Source organism: Phyllostomus discolor, chromosome 3 (genome assembly GCF_004126475.2).
Source record: "Phyllostomus discolor isolate MPI-MPIP mPhyDis1 chromosome 3, mPhyDis1.pri.v3, whole genome shotgun sequence".
Classification (NCBI taxonomy): domain Eukaryota; kingdom Metazoa; phylum Chordata; class Mammalia; order Chiroptera; family Phyllostomidae; genus Phyllostomus; species Phyllostomus discolor.
Genome location: NC_040905.2, coordinates 172577231 through 172595879, shown reverse-complemented (window position 1 = coordinate 172595879; position 18649 = coordinate 172577231). Strand labels below are relative to the sequence as shown.

At 42.6% G+C, this 18649-nt stretch overlaps 1 protein-coding gene across 1 annotated transcript in view; it reads right to left on the bottom strand.

Moving 5' to 3' along the window:
• PCSK5 (proprotein convertase subtilisin/kexin type 5) overlaps positions 1–18649 on the bottom strand; it is a 420656-nt gene that overhangs the window by 26285 nt on the left and 375722 nt on the right. The window contains 8 exon segments of the mRNA XM_036021750.1: positions 1346–1399; positions 1402–1441; positions 1443–1490; positions 1492–1583; positions 2530–2747; positions 8517–8712; positions 10112–10195; positions 14134–14214. Of these exon segments, the coding sequence (XP_035877643.1) occupies positions 1346–1399; positions 1402–1441; positions 1443–1490; positions 1492–1583; positions 2530–2747; positions 8517–8712; positions 10112–10195; positions 14134–14214 (813 nt within the window).

Here is an 18649-nt window from a genome sequence, read left to right as displayed (position 1 = left end):
GCCAATCTATCAGATGCGCAGTTCAAAACACTGGTGATCAGAAAGCTCACGGAACTGGTTGATTTTGGACGAAATTTAGATGAAAGAATGCAGATTACCATAAAAACAGATGCAGGAAGACACGCGGAGGAGAGCCAATAGTGAAAGGAAGGAATATGAGTCTCAGAACAATACAGTGGACCAAAAGGAAGATAGAATCAACCAAGCAGGAAAGCATGATGAAATAAGAATTCAAAAAATTGAGGAAAAGATTAAGAGCATCCAAGACACCTTAAACGTTCCAATATTCGAATTATAGGGGTACCTGAATCGGAAGGGGAAAAGCAACAGATTGAGCACGTATTTGAACAAATAATAAAGGAGAACTTCCCCAACCTGGCAAAGGGAACCAGTCTTCCAAGAAATCCAAGAAGCTCAGAGAGCCCCAAAGAAGTTGGACCCAAGAAGAAACACACCAAGGCACATCATAATTACATTAGCCAAGGTAAAAACGAGAGAATCCTAGAAGCAGCAAGAGGTAAGGGGACAGTAACCTACAAAGGAGTTCCCATCAGACTGTCAGCTGATTTCTCCAAAGAGACCTTACAGGCAAGAAGGGGCTGGAAAGAAATATTCCAAGTCATGAAAGACAAGGACCTACATCCCAGATTGCTCTATCCAGCAAAGCTCTCATTTAGAATGGAAGGGCAGATAAGTGCTTCTCAGATAAGGTCAAGTTAAGGGAGTTCATCATCACCAAGCCCTTATTTATGAAATGCTAAAGGGACTTATCTAAGAAAGAAGATAAAGAAAAGACATGTATAGTAAAAGGACAGCAAACTCACAAATATTAACAACCACACCTAAAGCAAAACCAAAAGAAACTAAGTAACAATTAGAACAGGAACAGAACCACAGAAATGGAGGGCACGTGGAGGGTTAGCAGCAGGGGGGTAGGAGGAGGAGAGAGGGGGAAAAGGTATAGAGAATAAGTAGCATAGAATGTAGGTTGAAAATAGACAGGGGGAGGGCAAGAATAGTACGGAATGTAGAAACTAAAGAACTCATAAGTATGACACATGGACATGAACTAAAGGGGGAAATGTGGGTGGGAGGGGTACAGGGTGGAGGGGGAGAGAAGGGGGGAAATGGACAAACGTAATAGCATAATCAATAAAATATATTTAAAAAATTAAAAAAAAAATAATTAGAGCAGATTCAAATAGAAAGAAAAGGGGTGAGATGCAACAGTTCTGTGGCTGGAACTGTACAAACCCCAGATCCAAATTCATCTGCCTGGAAACCCCAGCATAACCCCACTGGCTCCCTGGGGTTTGGCGCTCAGTCCTGTACCCCGAAGTTTTACCTTTGCAATCCTTAGTCTTTTCTTCATAGTATGTTCCTGCTGGACACTCGTCCAACACTGCCCATCATAGAAAACAAAGGATGAGTGAGCACAGATTTTCACAGTTGTCAGCCGAGGGGCCGTTGCACTCCAGACAGTCTTCGTGGGCAGGGAAGACATTGGCGCGTGTCCATGTAGAAGTGGGGGGGACAGGACTGATGGCATGTGTCCTCATATAGGAAGGATTCAGGGATGCACTCTGGGGGTGGGGGAAAACAGCAGTTATCCCCACAGAGACAGGAGAAAGGGTTCATTCCGCGGTTGCTAGCCTACCCCCCACCATTTTGGCTCATTTGACCTATGTACACATTTGCCCCGACTCCACCCAGCCAGGGCACACCCATGCCCCCAAAGCCCTGCCTTTGGATTGGAGATCACATATGGTGGCCCATTTAGATGATGCGGGTTTGCATCCTGAAATGATCTGCCCTTGGAGGTACAAAAGACTGTGGTGCTGGGGCAGAGCAGTGATGCTGAGATGCTGGAGATGCTGTTTCAAAAACCCAGAAAGCTTAACAGATTTTTCAAGCTGTATTGAGCACTGCAGGCTTTATTTAATACAAAAAGCAGGTTAGAAGCTCTTGGATTCATTAATTTTTCACTTACTGATAGGGTAGAACACTGAAATATACATGTTTAATCAGTATGAAGAATGCATTGTGGGTTTGTGTTTGTTCTCTTATTTTGAAAAAAACACTTTAGTTTCTGCCAAGAGAATTGTTTGGATAGGATAACACTGATTATATGAGTCTGTCTTACCCTGAAGAGGAAATTAGCCTTTCTTGGGGGATAATTCCAGAGAAGAAATCTTAGCCAGAGCATTACTCTTAGAGTTAACAGTACTGTGCAGCACAGTCACAGGCTTCACCTGGGACAGTGCTGGCATGCTCTCAGTGCTCAGCACACATGTGTGGAAGAAGACACACAGAAGATGCTCTCTTCTGTCTTAACTTGCAGGATCCATAATGGAAAGGTTTTGTCTCACTTCACCTTCCTCAGTGACATGCACAAAGGTAGACAGATTTCACTTAAGGCAGAGAGACTGGTTCCCCCAGTTCTGCTTGGACACCCAGCCCTCAGATAGTTGGCCCCCAGCTGGGGTGGCTTGGTAGAGCCACGCTTTCCTCGGGGATGCTCCCAGGTACCTTTGCATGTTTTCTCATGGAGGCACTCCTGGCACATCTCTGGGCAATGCTTGCATACCCCTTCCACTGCCACGTGCCTCTCAGGGCATGTTTCCTGGCATGTTCCGTGGTCCAGGACGAGGCCTCCTTCACAGGAGTGGCAGTTGGTGGCATTTTCTTCACATGTTTTGCAAGGAGAGCTACAGGGTTTACACATGCCATCTTCTGCATAGAAGCCCCTGTGGGAAGAAGAGAGAGCAACTGGGGAAGCCTTCCAAGTGAGAAGATGATTCACACTCGGTGGCAGAGAAATTCGGACTGAAAGCAAAGGACTACTGCTCTTGTTGAACAAAATGGATCTATCAGATTTCCTGAGGAAGTATGGTCAAAAATCAAGTCTGGAAAAATAAAATAAAAGGGATAGATACCATCCTTGTGAATTTGGTTTGTTTGAAAACAACTTTGGTTAATGTTTGTAAATCTTAGTCATCTTCTGATTTCTTTATTTTTATCTCCTAATTTTTATTTATTTTTTTATGTTAGAGTAGAAAATGCTTTTTATTCAATTAATACATTTTTAAAATAAAAATTCAATTTAACAAATTTAAAAAATTACTTCCAAAAGGCTCAAAAGATTTAATGCCCTATAAAACTGGAACGCTTTTTCTTTTGCTTTTGGATGTTCTGAGCCAACCTCTGATGGCTTTCTCAAGAACATACAACATTTGCACACAGTATCAAATATTTGGAGTATATACTGCTATTGGAGTGTATGTTGCGTGATTGACTTTTTCAAGGTGAATTTGATGTCTGCACACATTTTACCTCTGAATGATTTAACTACCACACTATAGAAATCACCTCATTGTTGTGTGAACAGAGTAAATATGAAAACACTCCTACCCTCTCAACTATATTTGGGAGATGAGAGAAGTATAGACAATGTTTCTTTGAAGGGAAAGCTGAAGCAAAGAGCTGGAATTTGCAGAAGTGATAAAATGATAAACCAGTTTAAAGATGATGGTCTCCTGAGGTTCTAGGTACCTCTTACAATTGTTTTCTGTAATTATTCTTCTATTAGTCCGCTATCACTCTAATAGTGCTGTGTAACAAAACAGTCCCAACTTGTTGCCACTCATATACCTGTAGGCTGAGCTCGAGCTCAAAGAGGCATATGTAACTGTATAGGAAGAACTCAGGCATGCACTCTGGGGGAAGGAGGCTTGACTCCAGGCTGCACACTGGGTGCAGGTCTTCTTCACCTCCCTCGATCCTTCCTGTCACAGGGGACTTGTGAGACATGCTCTTCTCTTAGCCTGGCAGAAGTAAACGAAGGCAAGTTCAAGGCAAACACATTTTAAGCTTCAGCTTCTCTTCTGCTAACATCCCATTGGCTAAAGCAAGTTAAATAACCCAGCCAAAGCTTAAGGGTCAGGGAGTCCATTCTGCCTCTCCTGGAGGTTGCTGCAAAGTTACAGGCAGAAGGCATAGATACAGGGAGGAGCTAAGGATTGCAGCAAATAATTCAATCTACTGGAGTCCTCTTTGAATCCTACAGCCAATAAAGGGCTATAAAGCATCTTTACTTGATGCTTTAATTCACTCATTCATATCCATTCAGTCATTCTTTCACCCACTAATTTTTTGCATTTGTTTAGTAAACATCTTGAGTGTGTCAGGAAGAAATGGGGTGCGACAGGGGTGAAGAAAAGTTGCACTTCTAATGTGGTTTCAAGAAAGAAAGATGAGGGAAAAGCAGTTTAGGTCGAAGAGGGGGAACTAAACAGTGTTCAGATGAAAGCTAAGACCTGGCTTCCTTACACATCTTGGACCATGATGGAAAATACTGGAAGAACAAAGACACTGCTACTTTGTTCAACCAAGTCAATCTCTTAAAAAGGAGTTTGACAAGACAGTGGCTAGAAATGTATTATATGCTCACCAAGAGTTTGGTTGAATTTGAGAAATTTGAAATTAAGGGAATTTGGTGCATTTTCAAACATACACATCTTCTACCTGAAGAAGAATGTGGTGGATTCGTTGTTTCTATGTGTGTAGTGAAGATCTTGGCCTCATCCGAAGAGGGATCTGGCCTGTCATCCTAGCTAACGCCTAAACTCTTGGAATTTGCCAAGTGGTAAGATGTCCATGTCAATCCTCGTTGGCCCATCCAGCCACACCTGATAGCTGATGCTAACAAAATTAGTCGAGGTGGGGCTGGCCATACCCTCTAGATTTAGGGTGAGGATTGGCCTAGCTGAAAGGACCAACCTTTTGTTTGGAGGCTGGGGACTTGGGGCCATGTGATACCTATCACCTGACCTCTGAGGAATTTTTACTGCTAGGCCTGACCAAGGCCTTTCAAGAATAGTTTCTGGACACTGATGAGCATTCCAGAATTTGAAAAGATGCAACACAAAGAAACCTTCTTCAGATTTTTCTCATAAGGGTGTCAGTGGAAGTTGGGTGATATGCTAAAAACAAAGGAATGGATTCAAGCAAAAAAGGAAAAAAAACCTCATTGAAGATTACTGCTAACTCAAAAATACACAAATGTCAGGAGTGTGTCAGGAGGCAGGCAGGTGCCAGTGTGAGAAGGTGTCTTTCAGGGAGCCGCTTTGCTACAAGCAGCCTTCCCCACACAGACCTGTCCAGTAATTTGTCCCCTGTCTTCTCCCTGCATTCACAAAATTTATTTGTAAATGCTTTATTTCACTGTTATTTTTATTTAAGAAGACAGATGTTTCTTTTTAGAAGAAAGGCCACCTGTATTAAATTGCTACATTCAAAGTAGTTTATGTTGAAGTCTTTTGGCTCAGATAAATATATGGAATGCGGAAGCTGTATGGTTCTGGAGCTTCACCTATATTTTAGGCACCAAGACAGTGACAGCGCTTAAAGGAAGACGCTTTTCTTCTACCAGCACTTCCCATCTGTTCACATTTGGTGAGTGTGAGTACACCTTAGGTTTTGCAATGTTTTTTTAAACAATCACCATCATGATGTATGTTACTACTTAAACTTTTTTCTTTTATGAATACATACTGTATTTGAAAAAGCTGTGGCCACTAGTGCTGACTTATAAATAATTCTGAGTACCGAATGCTCTTTCATTGCAGGCTGTGTTCCCATTATGCATCTTATTGCTGTTTTAGGATGGATTGCACCCAAAGGGGGCGTTGCTCAGAAACAGTAACAACTTGAAAATACTATGCTGTAGAAAAGACCAGTCACAAAAGATCACATTTTGAAGCATTCTATTTGTAGGAACTGTTGAAGAATAGGCAAATGTATAGAGACAGAAAGTAAATTCATGATTGCTTGGGGCTGGGGGAAATTGGGAGTATCTGCTAAAAGGGTACAGAGTTTTCTTTTTTGGGACGATGGACATGTCTTAAAATCAGTTGTGGTGATGATCACACAACTGTATAAATAGGCTAAATACCATTCCATTGCATAGGCTATTGGTGAGTTGTGTGGTATATGAATTATATCTCAACTGAAGAGAAGGGAACCCCAGCTGGATGAGAATGCGGCATTGTGCAATGGTGGAACATGGGCTGTGGCGGTTTGGGTTGGAATCTCCGATCACGTCATGTATTAGCCCTGTGCTGTTGGCTGCCCTTACCCCTCCCCTCATCTGCGAAGTGGGGGGCAGGCATAACAATGGTATCTGGGGAAGAAGGTTCATGTGAGGATTGCTGGATCCTGCACTTGCAGAGCTTTGCGCAGGGCTGACACATTGCAGACACTCAACAAGAGGCCGTTTTTGAATGGTTTCTTTCCCTTGGAATCGCTTAGCCTTTTGTGTATTTGGGTTGTGAGAAGTACGACAATAATTGATGTAAACTTCCCCTACTGGATTGTAAGCCTTTTACGGGTTCAGACTTCATCCATATAATCTTAATGTAGCTTCCAGAATCGATTCTTGCCCACCTAGTTGCTGCCTAATATGTATCTGTACTATTGACTTGAATACAATTGGCTTCTACACCAGATTGGAAGCTTCTTGAGGGTGGGTATCTGGACTTGTATTTGAACCCTACAGGGTCTATCTCAGTAGTGGATACAAATAGGTCATTAGGAAATAGGTGCTGTTTTCATCATCAAGTTCTTTCAATCAGGGGGCAAATGAAATTTCTAATTCCTTCAAATAGATTCTGTTGGCTGCTTCCCCAGACTCATTTCTCATCTCCCTGTCCAGTTGTCCTGGTGGTCAGTGTTCTGATTTTACTTGGGTTTTCAGGGATGACTGTTGTTCAGCCCAAACTGATCCTTTTATTTCTATTCTTCCTGCCAGTGAGGTAAGGTATAAGTAATGCATCCTGGCTAATGAGATGCGAAGAGAGGTATGAGGAAGTTTTTTTCCTCTTGAGAAAAGATAAATAAGGAGCACCAAGTCCTTTTCTGTGTGTGGTTGCAGCATGGGGTGGTGATGTGTGGAGATGGGACAGACGATGTGGCCCAGGGGAGGACAGGCTAAGGAAGATACAAGAGCAAAATGGAAAGATCATGTGCTTTTAATAAGGTATCGGCCACTGAATATAAAATAATAACCATTATGGGATTTCTGTTGGGAACCGCCCTGACTGGTATCAGAAGCTGAAACCCCCACCTAGGCTAAGGCTAAGAAAACGCCCTTGGAACCGTAAGCCAGCAAGGAGACAAAAGCTTATCTCCCTGGCAGGAATGCTACTTCTGCTGCTTTATTCATAACTGAACCCCCAAAAGCTTGGTCAGTTAGCCAAAGACGGGTAAGATTCCCCAAGGGGGGAACGACCTAAGACAGGCACGATCACTTGGGAAGCCCCCCAAAAGAAGGACTTTGGGGGCTGCAGCAAAAGGGGGTGATGGACCCTCGCTCCTCAGCTTTGACATAGCCTGAGTTCTCCTCGTCTGGGAGAAAATCTCCTTATCTCTTGGTTGCCTTGGTTCCCTTGCTCCACCTAAGCCTGAAACAATGACAGGGTGGTGCAGCTCTGTGCTGAAAAGGGCAGATTCCCTGGGTGATAAGGCCTAAGAAAGAATATGTAAATTACTGCAAAACCTTCTTTGTTTAGAATGCCCTCAGTTGAATGAGAAGGGCCCAAGGAGGAAGTTAGTTTGTTCCTCAAAGTCTTACAGCTCTTTGACCCCGACTCAAAATAGACCGGCAGAGTTCCTTGTTTTCTATGGTTCCTTACTTCCCCCTAATGAGTACTGTACTTCACCTGAATTATTATGCAAAATGAGCCCAACAAAAGCAGGTTTGGATGGTAAATCGGCGCGCTCCCCACTAGAGGGGGTAGCCATTCCGTCCCTACTTCTCCACAGAAACTAGTCTATCTCTGTGCATGTTTTTTCTCACGTGTTTTTGTCGAGCCATCCACAGCGTTCCGTGATCACTGCTGGCCGGTGACCCATGCATCAGATTTCTAAACATGTTATGTGAGATTATAATAAAGCCTGTTTTTCTCAGTCATTCTACTTGGCATTTTTGTTGCTTGTCACTGAGAGTTTCCTGATGTACTTTCTCGTTTGCTATTCCCTCTTCCCTTTTATGTAAATCCTGGAAGTGGGGACATCGACAGAAAGGAAAGGATTTATAAACCAGGACACTTATGAAGCCATGAGGAATCAATAAATAATTAACCAGGTCTTTTCTTTATCATCTTTGATTCACACTTCACTTACTTTAAACAGAAGAGGTTCGTGTGTTCCACTGCCTTACTTTTGTGATGGAAAAACGAGAACTACTTGATCATAAAGAGAAAGTGTAAAAAACCAATTATACAAAAGTGAACACACACACATATAATCATTACAAGAGAGAAGTGTGCATCTGGCATTAAGTGTTGGCTGCTGTGGCCAACAGTGATATTTGACAGTCAAGAAGGAACATCTGTGCAGGCATGCACAGGTGTTGTAACCAGGGAGGAAAAGAGCTCTTTGGTGAATAGGAAGGAATTGTGCCCACATTACTGCAGGAGAATGAACACCGCCAAGGAGAGAAAGGAGAGAAAACTTACGTCGGGCAGCTGGAGTGGCACCTGCCTTGGTGGAGGAAGAGAGGGCGTTCCACCTGAGTCCGGCACTGTTCGCAGAGATCGGCTCCAGAGCAAGAGGCACAGTCTTCTGTACAGTTCTCGCAGCTGCCACTGCTCTCTGAGGGCCATGTGCCTTGGGGACAGGTGGCATTGCAGGCCTGAGCCAACAGATATGTGCCTAGAAGCACAAGAAAGAAGGCGGATCAGGCGGTCATCCCGTGTCTGCTCTAACAGCACACACATCCCTGCAGAGAACTGGCGCTCGCAGAAACTGCTCTGGAGACCCCAGTATTTCACAGCTAACAAAATATGTAGTAACGATGCTAAGTCTGGCAGGATGAGTTAAATCTCTAGACAGGAAATTGACAACAGGAGGCCTTTGCCCTGTTTCTTTTACTTTCCTGCTGATATTGGTGCGGGTTACTTGGTGGCTTCCCTTTGCCTAATTGATCAGCCTGTTCACACCTTCACCTGTCTTCCTGGTGTGAGACAATTTATACATGCACAGCTTGGTGGGGTCTATTCAGCTTTCCAAAGCCTATCGTGTTAGGGCCTAACATAGTAGCAACTGTTTTGTTTGTTTGTTTATTACTGATTGATTGATTGATTTGAGAGAGGGAGGGGGGAAAGGGCAGGGGGAGAGAAACACTGATTTGTTATTCCACTTATTTATGTATTCATTGGTTGATTTTTGTATGTGTCCTGACTGGGATTGAACTAGAAAACTTGGCTTATCAGGATGATGCTCTAACTGACTAAGCTACCTGACCAGGGCAGTCCATCTATTTTTTTTTAGTTAAAAAAAAATTAGCACCAATGTTGAAGAAAACCACTTAAAAATCACTGTCAACTCTAAAATTCCAAGAAGTTCCTTCAGTTTTTGCATGTAAACTGTTCTATTTTGTAGGAGTAGAATCATGGCGCAGCTGTCATTTTAAGTTCTGTTGTTTTATCATCCCATCTCGCTGTTAACCATCGCACACTCCGACAGAATGGTCACTGTAGTGGGAGCATACCATTCTTAATTCTTAATGTCAATTAACGCACCACGTTAATAAAATACCTCCCTAATTCAGGGAAGTTGTTATTTCTGAAGTATTGTTTTTATAGACGACAAAGCAGTTAATTTAAGATGTTGTGCACTGCTCTTGTATCTTTGTTCCTCTAAATTCAATACCAGAAATGAAGAAAGAAAGGACAGGTAGACTATTTTTCCTGACCTAGATCCTCTATTTTAAGTTCTCTTGTTTCAGCTAACGCACTCTGAAAGAGCAGGGGAACCTCCTGAAATGTCAGGTACGCAGACACCCTAACAGATTCTGCCACCAAAGCAATTGCTAACTTCATCACGCGTTTGCGTGAGAAACATTTCTTTTTTTCGTTTGGCCCTGTGGAAGCCAGTTGTTACTGTAGGTCGGTGTTCGGGCCCCTGTGCTGCTCCAGTGTAGCTGCCGCGACAGGAACTTGTGATGGGACTTGATCCAGCCTTGCACACCCCTTACTGAAAGATGCTCATATACATAGGTTACAGTGAGTTGGCTTGGCCACCACCACCTCCAGACACACTCCCGACTAACCTTTTGGACAGGATGTGCACAGGGTTGCAGATCCATTGCAGGTTTTGCAAGAAGAATGACAAGGCGGTTGTTTCCTCAGTATGTCTGTGTAGGGAAAGGAACAGAAGTCAGTCCCCTTGAGCAGGCCTCTAATATCTCAGTGCCGGACAAGATCGCATGGGCAGTCTCATCTCCTTTCCTGCCCCAAATTGAGTCCCTTCGATTTTGCATGAGCTAAATGTTGGCACCAGGCCATGGCCTACCGTGTGGACTTCAACTACTTCATTGACAAGTGATTTTCAAGACTTTCTCTGCAAACCTCCAGAGACAGAATAGCCTCCAGTACTAAGGGGATATTTGAACTGACGAATGTTACTTTTTTCACATATTAAAAATGGGTGGGGGTATTTGTGTGCTTATGTTTATGAATATGTGAACAAGTTTTTGAGTCAAAGATAATCACTTATTTCCCTGTGATTCTTAGATGGTCAGTTTTCTTCACTGCAAGGTTATAACTGAGAATTCCTTGTGTTTTTGATGAAAAAATTTTTTTTATTCTTTGGAACAAGATTTCTTAATTGGTCAGTGTTTGGGTCTCTGTGTTCTTCAGAGTAGCCATGGTAGAACGCAACCTAGATTCATCTCACCTTAAATTTGTCCCAGATTGTCATTAAATATCACCCAAATGGAGCTGCCCACGAGCTTTCCAGTGGGTCCAGTGATAAGCAGGCCAACCTGGGAAACATTGGAGCTGTTTCCCCCCCTTTCCCTCTGAGAGGATTGGATGGGCAGGCTCTCTAAGGAAGTCAGCGACTTCACGGGAAGTTTCAAAGACGTACATAGTAGCCTCAGTGACATCACTCAAACAGCACACACCAGGGTAGTGACTGAATTTGAAGGGAAATTTCCCCTGACACGGGAAAATAAAAGAAGTTCTAGCTCCGACTGTGATAGGAATGACCCTGACCCTCAGTCAGCTGTTATGTTGGCATCACCATTCCCCTTTTCCCCTTCCTTCCCTTCTGCCTTCTTTCCTTCCTCTCTCTTGCCTTGCAGTTCCTTTCTTCTCTTTCTGAGAGTCAGTCTGGCAGAGCTGGCTCTCCAGTCACACCTGCCTTCAGATCCCAGCTGTGCTGCTTAGGTAGAGTAACCATGGATACAATGATCAAAGTCTCAGAGTCCTACTTTTCCATGTCTCTAAAATGAGAGAAAGTGATCCTTCCCTTACAGGACTGTTGTGAAGACTAAATGAGATAATGTGCATGAAGTGTGCACATAGGTTAGTAAATGGTGGTACCTTCTGCCTCGTCTCTCTCCTCTCTTCTGATTTCCCTATTTCTTCTCATTCCACCACATTTCTGAGGCTTTTGTTTTATTTTCCCTCTCTCTTTCTTCTGTTCTAGACCAGGAGTGGCACCAGGAGGCACGGTTTGGTTTCCATGACGGTGCTCATGGTTAACTAGCTGGAGCCTTGCTACGAAAAAAACTAGATTCAAAGGTAGGTGGGTGGATATGGGTATGGATACAGAGATATACATGATTGTCCATCCTGCCATGCCGAGTGGCAGTCTTTTTCCTAGTTTGGACAGGAAAATTTGCCCTGCTTTCCTAGTAGACTGATTGACTGACTGATATAATCTCCCTGGAGGGACCTGTTAAGGGCTCAGTTAGCCCTGTGCAGAGCAATGCTAGTAACAGGATTTTCACAAAAGTGGCCCATAAACCTTGAGTCTTTCCCTGAAGGTCCTTTTAACCTGACAAATCACTTAACCAAAAAAAGAGGGCAGCAGAGAGATGAGCAACAATTCCGTTGCTACCATCAGCAGAGAAATGCAAATCAAAACCACAATGAGATATCATTCCACCCCTGTTAGAATGTTAGCAAAAAGACACCAGACGTGTGCTGGTTAGGGGTGTGGAGAAAGGGAACCTCCGATGGACTGTTGGTGGGAATGTAAACTGGCACAGCCACTGTAGAAAACAGTATGAATGTTCCTCAAAAAATTAAAAATAGAACTGCAGTATGACCCAGCAATCCCACTTCTGGGTAAATAACTAAAGGAAATGAAATCACTACCTGAGAGAGATGTGAGCACACAGTGTTCACTGCAGCATTACCTGAAGTAGCCAAGACGTGGGAACAGCCAAGGTGTCCGTCAGTGGGTGAACAGATGAAGGGGATGTGGTGCATACGGGGTGGGCAAAACGTAGGTGTACAGTTATGAGTGTGCAAAATGTAGAGTTTATTCTTGTATTATTATTGATTATTATTTTCCATACGAACAACTGTAAACCAACTTTGCCCCACCCTGTGTATGCAATGGAGTAACGTTCAACCATAAAAAGAAGGAAATCCTGCCATTTGCAACAACATGGATGAAATTTGTAGGCATTATGCTGAGAGAAATATAGAGAAAAACAAATACTGTGTGATCTCACTTCTATGTAGAATCTTCAACACCCCAAACTCATAGAAACAGAGTGGACTGGTGGTTGTCAGGGCCTGGGGTACGGGGAGGGGTGGTGGAGGAAATGGATGCAGGTGGTCAAAGGGTACAAACTTCCAGTTATAAGATGAATAAGTTCTTGGAAGGCAAGGTACAGCATGGTGACTATAGTTAAACATACTGTATTGTATAATTGGAAGTTGCTAAGAGAGCAGATCTTAAAAGATCTCATCACAAAAAGCTAACCATGGAGGTGGTGGATGTGTTAACTCATCTTACTGTGGTGACCATTTGCAATGTGTACATACAGCAGATCTTCACGTTATACATATCGAAACTGCCTATGTCATATGTCAGTTATGTCTCAGTGAAGCTGGGAAGAGAGATGCTTACTTAGTGGCTGAAAGCAATTATTAAGAAATAATAAAATAATATTTGTCAGACATTGAGAAATTGAAAATCTGCCGCAGCCATGGGCTGATTTGCTTTTATCATTTTATGATAACACACTACAGTTACAAAGATATGAGGTTTTTATTAATTTTTTCATGTTTGTGTAAAATATCATGTATATAGCTAGACATACACATGTGTTTGCAATTACACATTTCACATTCTGGCAATTCGATCCTTTAATTCTGTAATGTTCTCATGCTTCCACTAGAGGGCACTCTATACACACAGTTAAAAGCAATTAAACACAGGCAATGGATAATCATGCCCAGCCAGGGTTCTTTATCATAAAAGATTAGTGACTTAATCTCAACAAGTAAATTTTGACCTTGATCATAATTTCTCTTTTTTCCTGCTCCAAAAATTATAGACTTTACAGGACCTCAAAAACAAAAATCACCTTGAGCAAGAAAATGTAGTGTTCATTCTTCAAAAATTATTATAGCTCAATTACATAAACAGGGGTTCTTTGCATTTTATTGTATTAAATAAGCAATACTCACATGGTTCAAAATGTACAAAAAGCATATATCATGAAGCCTCTCTCCCAATCCCTTCTCCATTCTTTTCACACAAACTGCATCAGTTTACACAGTTTGTCACATTGCCTGTTTTTGTTTGTTTGTTTGTTTGTAACTCCATATATTTTGGAGACTATTCTTTCCCAGTACATAAACAACCTCTTCATTCTTGTTTATGGCTCCATAGTGTTCCATTGCACGCATGTATCATACTTCATTTTTCTAGTCTTTTATTGTAACCAGTTAGTTTTCCCCCAATCTTTACTATTTCAAATAATGCTGCAGTGACTAAGGACACAAAAAGTGCGTTTCCAGCCTATTAAAGAGCTGCAAGAACCGAGGCTTTTCTTGGGAGTCTCCCTTTCCCAGGCATAACCACTTAGCACATCGGGAATGCCTTTGAATGCTCTAGAAGTCTCCTTCTAGAGCACTGCTGAAGATCACTGCTCCTTTTCCTCCCATCTTTCCCCAGTGAGCACCGCTTGTATCCTGTGCTGTGGTCTCTCCTTTCGTGATCTCCTCATCCCACCTGCTCCTGGCAGCCCAGGTTCCTGGGTTGGTTTCAAATCACAGAGACTCCTGATTCGTTGTGATTACCTTCTCCTCCCTATTTCCCTGTTACCTCTTTTGATTTGAAACTTCCACCTTCGTCGCTCCTGCAGCAGGCTCTTCACCAAAGATGGGCTTGAAGTGAGCACAGGTTCTTTTTTATTAAAAAAAATAAAGTGTTTTATTTTTTTAGTGCAAAAGGATAAAGAAGATAAAGTTTGCCTATCATCTTACCACCCAGAAATGTCTGCTGCATAGGCTTTGACACGTAGTCTGTGTGTGAGTGTAATTACACCTGTGTACACGTGTCATCATTTACATCTTCTGCATATGGAACACTGACCCTACATTTTGCATTAACATTATAAATCTTAAAGATATTTTTTCTTGCCACTGAAATTCCTTGTAAACATTAATTTTAATGGCTTGTGTATTTATTTGCATGGGCCATAATTCACCTATTTTTTTCTTTTAAATGGAAAATGTAAGGTCAGTGTCATTAATACCGACCCTACATCTTGCATTTAATATTATAAATCTTACAGGCATTTTATCTTGCCATTAAAATTCGTTATAAACATCCCTGGCTGGTGTGGTGAGTGCCGGCCTGTGAATCAAGGGGTTGCTGGTTCGATTCCCAGTCAGGGCACATGCCTGGGTTGCAGGCCAGGTCCCCAGTAGGGGGCGTGTGAGAGGCAAGAACACACTGATGTTTCTCTCTTTCTCCTTCCCTTCCTCTCTTTCTAAAAATAAATAAATAAAATCTTTTAAAACATTATTTTAATGGTTTGTGTATTCATTTCTATGAACCATAATTCACTTAACATTTGTTATATTGGATTGGCCAAAAAGATCATTTGGTTTTTTTTTTCTGTAATGTGGCGCTAATAGCACTTAGTTATCTTTAACTGCATTTGAAAAAATTTTGTTAGATTGTATTGTGACAGCTGTCATATCAGCATGCATTTTTTTTAAATTTTATTTTAATCATTGTTCAAATACAGATTTCTCCTAGCAAGCATTTTAAAAAAAAATCAAAATTGGTGAACTTTTGTGCAGCCATTCTAATATTGAAAATGGAAGAAAATGAGCAACATTTTTGGCATATTCTGCTTTATTATTTCAGGAAAGGTAAAAACACAACTGAACTGCACACAAACAAAGATTTGTGCAGTGTATGGAGAAATTGCTGTGGTGATTGAACATGTCAAAAGTGGTTTGTAAAGTTTCGTGCTAGACATTTTCTGCTGGATGATGCTCCACAGTCCAGTAGACCAGTTGAAGTTGGATAGCATTCAAATCAAGACATTAATTGAGAACAATCAATGTTATACCACATGGGAGATAGCTGACAAACTCAAAATATCCAAATCAATAAAGTTATTGGTGAAAATGAAAAATGTGTCTTTTATGGAAAAAATAAATGAACTTTTTGGCCCACCCAATTAATAAAGCCACTATCAACACCTTTGCGAGCGCACATTCTGGGTTGAGTTGGGGCTCCGCCCGGCACCGGGCCTCCCAGAGGAGCATCATTTGCCTCCTTCTATCTGGGATGGGTTTTCCCAGGCCTGTGTTTTTTTTCCAGGCCCCCCCATTTTTTTTCATGAGCTAGGGAAGGCTGTTTTGAAAGTGAACTAGTGTTTCATGTGTGAAAACTGGATCTAGTTAAATGCTTAGGAAATGGACGAACTTTTACTGTGTGATATTATGTGCCTGGAGCTTTATGTGTGTTCTTTCATTCCATTCTCAAAATGACCTTGTGTGAGGTAGTTTCATGTTCTCATTTTACAGATGAGGAAACTGAGGCTCAGAGAGGTTGTGTAACTTGTTCAAGGTCATGTAACGAGTAAAGAACAGAGCCAGGATTTGAATTCAGGCATGCCCAACTCTCATTCATTAGAGAGATGTTTTAGTAATTAGTTTGGATTGTAAAATTGTTTGGTAGATGCCAAAGCAATGCTATAACTGATAATATGACTCTTTGGAATACAAAAAAAAAAAGTTGATTTTTTGTATTTGCCAATTTCCATGGTATAAATATACCCACCATAGCTGATTTCAAGCTGCCGATGATTTTACTACCCACTTGTAAAATTCCGGGATGTTTAACAATCAGTGCAGCCGGATGCACAAGGCTTCTTCATACCAATAGGCTAAAGGTCAAATTACCCAGACACGTGTTTTCTGCACTCATTTCTAAGTTAGGCAACTGTATACATCGATTAAGGCCTTGTAAAGATCTGTTTCCATGGCATCTTTAAGGTTCTCTAATGTTTAGTTACTCTTAGGCAACATATTTCCTGGTGCTGAGATTTTTTTCACACATGAGTATTTGTGGCTGACTGGGACTCCAGTCTTTCTCAAAGCACAGGAATTCAGATTAAAAGATGGGCCAATGATAAATTGTTAGGATGTGGTCAAAGGTAGGAAGTTAATTCTCCATATCTGTGCTTTGTGGATTGGACTACCATCGGAATATGTAATTACAGCCTGCTACAAACGTGGTTTTAATCAGTGATGGGACTAGGTGGGTAGGGAAGATATGGAGCACTTTCCGGCACCACCAGGGGAAAAACCACTTAACAAAATCCAAATGATTTCACAGTAATGGAATAAACTGTTTCCATACCCAGCAGTGGTTGCAGGAACCCAGCTGAGCCCATTATCTTCTTTGAGAGCTCGTGGCCTGCCACACCCGAACATTTCCACCAGTGGCAGTTCTGTGTGATGCTGGAGTCACTGCTGAGCCATTAGCAGCCTACTTAATATTGGTACTGTTACTGGACTAATTAATCTTTATATATTAGTGACTGGAACCTGGGGATGATCTATACTTTTGTGCAGTGCCTTTTGGTGGCATGGAGACCAGAGAGTCGACCAGCTTTCTTTGGAGATTACTTAGTCTAGGCTGGAGGGTTTGCCAGGCCCAGTGTGATGTGTAGGGAATTCTCCATCCCCGTCCAAGTGTGGGAGGTCTTCCCGCTCTGTTGGTAGCTGACAATGTGTGATGGTCCTCCCATCACTGTCACTCTCATCATGAGCAGCCACCTTATTAAAAGAGGACCTCAGTGAACTCTGATTGGATTTTTATTTCAAGGGTGCTTCCCCGGTACGTGCTGACATGGACATGGAGGGGCGGTCATAGTCTTTGGGTGCCAGCATTACCTTATTGTTTCCACTAGGGCAGTAATTTTTCAACCGGTGTACCACAAAAATTTTTAAAACGTTCAGTACCTGACTATTTAGTTAGGGGCACTGACCTCTTTTCCCTTAGATTTTCAAACAAAGAAATGATCACAGCCAACACAATAGCTGTCCGGTATGAATGAATCAAACTTAATACCTGTTTTTTTTTTTTTGTTAGATCAGCAAAAAACACATTTTTGGGGCGTGCTGCAGAATTTTAGTAATTAGTTTATGTGTGCCATGAGATGAAAGAGGTTGAAAATCACTGCACTAGGGAGCGGAGTGGGTGAGAGAAAGGAGCGGAGTTAGTCTCATTTCACCTTCCCTACCTGGACCTGCATCTGTGTGGGAAACATGCCACCACCATGCTGGTGTCCCCCAGGCAGCCACACTCGCTCAGAAGTACTCTGTCATTGGTCTGGGCTCCCTCTGAGTTCACCCAGGACAACTGCAGTCCGCTTTCCGCTTTCCATCATCTTCAAGGTGTGGCTGCTTAGTGCTCGTTCTCTGGAACCCCCACCCCCTTGCCCGTTTCACCCCCAACCTCGTTTTTCTAAGGAAAAGAAGTGGGGAGAAAGACGTGGGCCTCGCTCAGATACCCCCAGGGCTTCCTGGGGTGCCCTTCCCACTTACTGGCCATTCAGCGGTGCCTAATCTGTGCTGTGGAAGCGGAGCCTTACCTTTCAGCGAAGGAACAGATTTTTCTCACTGTTAATGGTCTGCGTGTCTTATTTCCTAGATCATAGACGTGGAGAAGTGCAGCCGTGTCCTTGCCTTTATTGCTTTTGTCCAGCCATGAGAAACATTCTCATCTGCTTCCCGAATCCTTTATTAGTGCTAAATCCCCAAATGGACTAATTCCTTTCTCTCGTCAGAAACACTGCATTTCGTTAGTAGAAAATGCAGAGTGGTGGGCGTGGCGCTTTGACCAAGGGGAGCAATCAAGGCCTGGTTTCTGCCTGCAAAGTGCGTAGTCCAGTTGAGAGGGACGTGTAATCATTTGGGAGATCAAGTCTGCTCTGCCTCTTGGCTCCCTGGACTTTTTCATCATCTGGATGCCAGATAAAATACAGATGTTCTGAGCTAGAAACCTAGCACCAGACTATTTTCCCCTTGGCCTGCACTGCCTCTTACATGCCTGAATGGCAGACAAACTCGTTTTCAGCATTTTGGTTCAACTAGAATTCACGGAAGATATCCCAGTCTGCATTGAATGGTTTTCCTCCTAGCTCTGTCTCTGAAATCGGCCTGTGTTCTCTGTGGCCTTGGGCTGCTGGGTTTGTGATGGTCTCTGAGCTGCTTTTCCTTTGTCACATGTGCAGTGCTGTCGTTGTGGACAGCAGCCACAGATGTCCCTGCTCTGAAACCCAGCAAGCGCCCCTTCTCCTGCCCCAGATCTC